Here is an 8,001-nt window from a genome sequence, read left to right on the forward strand (position 1 = left end):
TCATCCTCTTTGAAGGAGTGTACACAAAATAATGATGATGATCTTAGACTTAAGTCCTAGTCTGAAGACGTTATCCAAGCTAGCAGTTCTTCAGTATACGGTCTGGAGCAGTAAAACTACCACTGTACCACACAATGCCAGGTGGGAACTGGAAGCCTATAACTAACTGAACTCACACTCGTGTGAAGTGAGCAGCACAGCGAGGTCAATATTTATATCAGCCAGATGACGTTTTACGTTGTCATTTGCTGCCCTAAACAAACATGAACGTCAAACTATATAGGATCAGGCATATAGTGTTTGTTAGGATTAAGGTTAAGTTTAGGCATATATAGTTATTGCGAATGCATAAGCACTAACTATGAGACCCTGCAGATCATGTCTGTCTGTCTGTGTGTCTGTCTGTCTGTCTGTCTGTCTGTCCCGCTGTGACACCACCCGCCCGCCACCAGAGGGCGCAGCTGCATCACACAAAACACACACACGCACGCACGCACTCACACACACACACACACACACACACACACACACACACACACACACACACACACACACACACACCTTAACTTAACAAAAACTTAACTTAAAGAAAAACTTAACTTAAAATGAAAAAGAAAAAACTTAACTTAAAAAAAAACTTTAAAAACACTTAACTTCAAAAAACTTAACTTCAAAATAAAATCTTAAAAAACACAAAAAAACTTAACTTCAAAAAACTTATCTTAAAAATAAAATCTTAAAAAACCACAAAAAAGAGAACTTTAAAAAGAAAACCTTAAAAAAGTATGTAATTTATTGTTGTTATTGCCATTTACGAGCTGCGTTCGCTTCCCGCGTTTGCGCGTCTTACTTGTTATGAGGTTAAGGTTAGGGGGCACAGTGACACAGCTAGAAGGTCCTGGGTTGGTGTGAAGTGAGGGGCGCTTTGTGTTGCCACAAATTTACATCATATTTAGCGGACATTTGACTGAATTTCTCCTTTCATAGAGCACCGAAGTCTGACGTCACTTTCAGACAGGGCGCCAGTACACAGGTTCATGTATTTTCTTATTTGCATTGAAATCCCCATAGGGGGATTTTAGGTCGCTAAAATAAACCGATCATCCCGGCCTTTCTGTCAGGGGGGTGGGTGGCTGTGCGTCGTTAATGATGTCCATTCATATTTGATACAGCCAGTTTCTGGAGAAAATGGAATTAATTTGGCTGCAAAAGCCTTGAAACTACATATGAAAGCAATGTCGCTGCTAATATACGTACGTCACACCCAGCTGTCAACAAATTGCGTTCCTGAGATTCCTCGTTGACGTAAGCTCAGCTGGTGGTGGCTCGACTCGAAACATTAAATTTGTGATTTCTCTTTTTTGGCTGTGTACGATAGTTTTCTTTCAAATACGCTCTCTGGTGGAGCTGTTGCCCCCACGACCCGACTACAGTTAAGCAGTTGAAGATGGATGGATGAATAGACCACCTGCAAATTAACGAACGAAGACTGGTGGAGTCTAGTGGATCTGGATAATGCTAACCCCAGGACGGTATCATGATTCATTTTATGAAGGCACTGTGAAGGATATCCAAGAAGAAAGAAGGAAAGAAGGAAGGATAGATAAGGACCATTAACTGAGTCACAGCAGCAATATAGATTTGCACGCTTGCGCACAAGTGTGCGTGTGCGCGTGAGTGTGTGTGTGTGTGTGTGTGTGTGTGTGTGTGTGTGTGTGTGTGTGTGTGTGTGTGTGTGTGTGTGTGTGTGTGTGTGTGTGTGTGTGTGTGTGTGTGTGCAATGAACGCTAAATTAAGGCTCATTCATTGGAGAAGAGGTTTTCATTTGACGTCATTCATCTTAATCACTTGGTTCAGCGGGTTCTCTCTGCCTCTTCTCTCCACCAGGAAGCAGCTGACGAGCGGCTACGAGGCAGCCTCCCTCAAGAACAAAACATCATTAAAGACCAGCTGAGATTTTCCCCTGCACTTTTAGGCTATTGAAAATACCCCCCCCCCCCCCCCCCCCCTCAGTACTTTGGTGTTTAAACTTTTAGCATCCCCCCTGCCGGTATTTTTTAAATACCGGTAAATAACAAAAAAGGGGAAAAAGGAGAACAAAAAGGAGTCTAAACTTAATAAGCTCTATCGCAGAAAGTACAGGTAAGGCCTCACAGTTGTTACCATTTACTGTACAGTGGTTCTCAAACTTTAGTTTCAAGGACCGCCATACAGTAACTTACGGGCAGGGCCAAATTATCCATTGGGCCGGTGGGGCCGCGGCTCACAAGCCCTTGGCCCTCAGGGGCCCTTCAAGCTTCAGGCTTCAGCCTTCGTACACACATAAAGAATGTTCTGTGCTCTGCCTGTGTTTCATGGTCACCCCAATGCTTTTCCAATGGAAGTCACATGGTTTGACCAAACACTTGTGTTTGATTGGGGGAGGGGGGCCTGTATTGTATGTAGACTTCACTACACCATGGATGGCTTCCCAGTTCACAAACTTTTCAGGCTGCAACCCCCCCAAGATAATCATAATGTGAACTGAGGAACCCACCCACCCTGATAAGCACTTGGGAATTGTAGGCATTTACATTTAGTTTGAAGTTGATTCCACAGTGAAAATAGCTGAATATAGCTATTTTCACAATGTTTGCCTCTTTCCTAACGTAATATTTGACAATTTGGCCAATTTGGTACTAAATAATTTGTCTTAAAAAAGTTATTAAATTGTAACTTTAGAAATGTACACACTGCATGCACTTACTCTATATGTTAGTTTGTTTACTGTTAAGTGAGAAAACAATGATGCACATTAAGCTGATCTGCTAATCATTGGAATTATTTGGGGACCCCGTAGCTAGTGTTTCGATTGATATAGTAATCTAAAGCATATTGTAGGCTACAGTGCACGTATATGACGTATAGAGGAGATACACACACGTTTAACACAGCATGTAAAACAATACAATAACCAAGCTGTGGCACTGAAGTATACAAACCTTTAAGCATAGATGAATGCTGCTACCTAGTGGTTATAGGCGAGGTTACTGACATTCCATCTTACAAAAGAAGTCACAACAATAGAACTCATTATGTAGCCTATCATTAGTACAACTAATGAAGTACAACTAAAAATGAGGGACGTGGTGGACTGGAAAGTAACTAAGTACCAGCAGTGGTGGAAAGTAAGTACCGGTAAGTATACATTAAGTAACATTTTGTGATACTTTTACTGTACTGGAGTATTTCCAATGTTCTATACTTTTTTTTCTTCTACTCTAATTATGAATCATTTGAAATTTTAAGTTGATAGTTATTTTGTAGTTTTCCACAAGTCACAAAGCAACATGGTCTGCTTCCTAGACCCTCAATGTTTAGTACCCTCAATGTTTCGTGGTAGGCTACATGTTTTTGTTTTCTTAACTGAAATAATATGCTAGCCTACATGTGAGTTATATTGCTGTGATACTGTCGTATTGTTTATTAAACAGGTAGATTTAATGTCAGTAACCTCGCCTATATGACCACTAGGTTAAAAGGGTAATTTTGCACACAAGGGACAGGTGCGCAGTGGTGGATAAAGTACTAGTAAAAGTATCAATACTGTAGTGTAGAAGTATAAACTACTCTGTTACAAGTAAAAGTCGGTAATTAAAAAATGTACGTTAGTAAAAGTACAAAAGTATTGGTATCAAAACTATAGTAAGTAAAGTTTTCACATAATTGTATAGTGGAGTAAAATATTTATCTCTGAGATGTATTGGAGTAGAAGTAAAGGTATAGACAATTGGAAATTACACTACAGTACTTGAGTAAATGTACAGTACTTGGCTACTTTACACCAGGTGCATAGGAGCAGGCAGTCAATGCATGAGCCAGGAAAAAGGGGAGATCCCATCATCCCGCACATTCCTTACAGGTTTTTTCGGTCATACTGACCTTTGGGATCTCCTCCTCGTAACAGCTGAAACCAAAAACTCTGATTGTGGTGGTTAACCACAGGAGTCCCACGCACTCCAAACATGGTGTGTGTTTGAGCCATGAGTCGGGGGTCCTAAAGTCACCATGGAGAAAGTTGAGACTGGCTGGCTTCATGAATGCTGTCTTTGTGTGCTCTGGTTCCCATGCTACAGGCCAGACCCTCCTCTTTCATCTGTGTGTGAAATGAAGACCACTCGTATCAGCTGGCCCACATTAGGCCTGCTTATGATGCCATTTAAACCTTTATGCTTAATTGACTGGAGTCCCCCAGGGGCCTATACTACGCCCCCAACTATTTGCCCCTCTACACTAAATATCTTTGCTGAAAATATTACCAGATAGATCTATTTTCACTGTAGGCTGATATGTTCACCCCCAGACTAGGGGCGATAGGGTTAAAGAGTTTAAAACTAACTTGGCACTTCAGACAATTGGTTCTCAAAGTGGGGTCAGGGGACCCCCAGGGGTCTCAGGGGACACCCAGGGGTCTCAGGGGGTCCCCCCTGCAGCAAAAGTAGTTCATATATACGCTATATCATTTTAACCACTTCAAACCACTTCAAACTTTTTTATCCAAATCTTACTTACTTAATTCTGGCACCAAAACATTTCAGGTGGGTTCTGCAGCCAAATCCATATCAATTTGGGGGTCCTTGACATGAAAAGGTTTGAGAACCACTACTTGAGACTTTACCGTGATATTAGAATATATATATATCTTTTTTTAATCTTTTCCTAAGTACAGACTCTAAGGACAATAATGCCACTGTCTGTATTGTTGTATTGTTTGTGACTGCATTTGACAATACAAATAATGTGATAAGTTTGATCTGCGACAAATTATCTTTCCACTATTACGTGTGTGTGCATGGCTGAGATAGACTATAATTCAGACAAACCCATACACAACCTGCTGAATCATCCAGCACCAGGGGTCAAAGTGATGATGATGACCCCTGCGCTGGATGATTCGGGTTGTTTATGGCTTTGCTTGTGGGGTACATATTTGTAAAAAAGAAAAAAGAAATATATAGGCTATATATTTTTGGCATGGACATGCAAATGAGCTGACAGGCATACCAGAAACACATAAAGAGCTATAGGCCCATAGCCTTATACAACCTTTACAGGTCTGTAAAGTGCACAGATGGAGATGGTTCCATTGCACTCTCAGAGACTGAGTTATATGGTGGTCCTTGAAATTGAAAATAAAACAGAGAACCACTGATCTAGTGGACTGTGGACTCCATATAATTATTCTACTAATATGCCATGTGCCCTATAGTAAATCAGTGGTGTCTACTCTACCGTGTCTACATATTCTGAAAATAAACTGGAGACTGACCATGTGAGCTCCCCATGACATGAGTCGATCATGATCAAAATGATAACATTATGTTATGTAACTTATTATGGTAGGCCTATGTCCATTTACGCAAATTATACGGACACATTGATGCCCCCGCCCGGCCCCGAGCCCAACAACACAGCTCTTCCCCATGCAGTTGATTGAATCATTTACGATAAGTCCAACTCCAACTCCAAGTAGGCTAATCGTAAATGACTCAACCAGGGAGGCGGTGCGTGCACCCGGGTGTACCCGCTACCAACAGCACCTGTCTACTGCGTGATGACGTCACACACTAGCTCTGCTGTCAGTGTTGCCACGTCTGCTTATTATAAGTAAGCGACTTCGAGCTTGTTTTTCTGTGAAGTAATGTAAGCCTAAAAATATTGGTTTGATTGATTGATTGATTGAAATATGTATTAACAGTTTGCAGAATTACAGTACATTTCAAGCACAACTCAATACAATTAAAGACTGTTAACTGTGAGTGGACGACCCAATAAAGCATTACACTTGTTTACTTGTTGGTTTACCATTGTTTACTTGTTTCCTAAATGTTGTTGTCACCCCCCGAACCCACCTCACCCCTGCCCACTTTGACAGGCTGGGATGGCTTAGGGTCGACGACAGAGTACAGCATCTTGCAATGGGTCTGGTCCACAAGATTCGATACACCACCAAGATACCCATGTAGGCCTACCTGTCTAAATACTTCCTTAATGTAAACGAAGTCAACACCCACAACACCAGAGGGAGTACAACAAACCATGTACAACCCAGATTCGGCACAAACAAGGGACTAAATTATTTTGGCTCCTATGCCACCAAAATGTGGAACGCCCTACCAACAGTCATTAAGACATGTGAATCCCTTGACTCCTTCAAAACCGCTCTCAAAGGGAACCTACGGATGGCTGCAATTCGAAACTGGCCTCTGTAGAATCTGAATCCCACCCACCGCCCCCCCCCCCCCCCTTTGTCCCCTCACTGTATATGTATCCTTTCCCTTTTTGCTTCCTATATGATGAATTCCTGTTCTGTTCTTTAACTACATAGAAGTGTCTATTTGTATGTCTCTAAATGTTTTGATGAATTGAACAATGTGGACCCTGTTGTAAACAAGTGTAATGCTTAATTGGGTCGTCCACTCACAGTTAACAGTCTTTGTATTGAGTTTGTGCTTAAAATGTACTGTAAATTCTACAAACTGTTAATAAATATTTCAATCAATCAATCAATGTTGTTTAAAACACCAGTGGTTCTCAAACAGTTTCATGTCAAGGACCCCAGCATCCCACATTCTCCACAAACCTTGCGAAGTGTTGTGAGCTTGTATCTTTTTATTATCGTTTATTGTCAAATATCCAATGCATACCGTAGGTTTAAAGTGCTCATGTACTGTAGTTTGGGCTTGTTTTCATAGACCTGTCTGCTTATTTATCTCTCAAGATCTCCAGATCTGGCAACAGTGTCTGCTGTAACAGTACAGTCGCCTGACACAGTGGCAGACAGTGCGACTTTCACTATACCTCTCTCTCATCCACTGCATTACAACTAGCTGTCTAGTGTCTGTCCGTCTTCTAATCTACAACATCCTAAAATGGGCAACTGTCAAGTAAGGTTACAATTTTATGCATCGTTTTACGCACTATAGCCTAATGAACGCATGTTTGCTGTAAAGGCGACAGATAGGATGAGGATCACATTCTTCTCATTCTTCTCTTGCTTATCTTGCGTGCGTCTATTTATAAAACGGCTCCATTTAATGGTGGTAGAAAGCGGTTATGCAGACGACCAGCGAGTTAAGAATGATATAGGTCAATTTTCTGTAGGCTACGTTAAATCGATTTCGAACTAACCATTAGTTCTAAATCGCTTTGACTTTTGTGAAAATGTGTTAGCTATAATAGACTAGGTTTCGGCTACTACAGTGATTTCGGGTTTAGACTAGATGACACTGCATGCACTGCTCAGCAGAGTAACGGCCTGTGTTAATAACGCGAGGACACGTCGGCCACTCCTCTGCGGAGTTCATCTTAGCTCAGCCCCGTTAGAACTTAGATCTGATGAATGAGCAGAGAGAGAGAGAGAGAGAGAGAATTTAATTGAATCGAGAGAGGGGGGTCCCTTGGGCCTATCGAGGAGGAGGGGGTGTCCTGTCCCCCATTCATCCTAATTCACAAGGCCTCGATCAGTGCACCCCACCAACTTTGTTTAGTGCAGTTTTTCTCAAACTGGTCTGGGGGACCCCCATAGAGTTAGGGACCCCCTGGGGTCCTTGAGGATAGAAAGACGAGTTAGTTTAACGACTTTAACACATTGGCTTAGCGTTATAGCCTGTGCATGCTGTGAGCTTAGATTTACTATAGGCCTATACTATTCAAACATCTCAAGTCGAAAATGTTTAAATATAACATTTTAACAACACAAATCTTGTAGCCTATAGATGTCCCTGCGGTCGCCGGTCCCGCAGCCAAAAACATATGAATTTGGGGGTCCCTCGATCCTTGAAATGAAAACGTTTGAGTATCACTGAGCTTAGTGAGCTAATTCACAATAGGCCTCACCGACTTTGTTTAGTTAAGACAGCTGCGAATTCCACTGTGTGTGACTGTGTGTGTGTGTGTGTGTGTGTGTGTGCATTCTATCTATACGTATCCACCACCCTCCCCCATTGTGCACCAGTGCTC

General features: G+C 41.8%; 1 protein-coding gene across 2 annotated transcripts in view; it reads left to right on the plus strand.

Moving 5' to 3' along the window:
• The first annotated feature begins 6,807 nt into the window (after positions 1 to 6,807).
• The window catches only part of anxa13 (annexin A13), a 9,389-nt gene continuing 8,195 nt past the window's right edge, over positions 6,808 to 8,001 (plus strand). For both annotated transcript variants that reach the window (XM_083778348.1, XM_083778349.1), the window contains exon 1: positions 6,808 to 6,926. In XM_083778348.1, the coding sequence (XP_083634474.1) occupies positions 6,912 to 6,926 (15 nt within the window). In that variant the 5' untranslated portion in view covers positions 6,808 to 6,911. The remainder of the gene's footprint in view (positions 6,927 to 8,001) is intronic.

Source organism: Protomyctophum parallelum, assembly GCF_964188405.1.
Source record: "Protomyctophum parallelum genome assembly, chromosome: 12".
In the NCBI taxonomy this organism is placed as follows: Eukaryota; Metazoa; Chordata; class Actinopteri; order Myctophiformes; family Myctophidae; genus Protomyctophum; species Protomyctophum parallelum.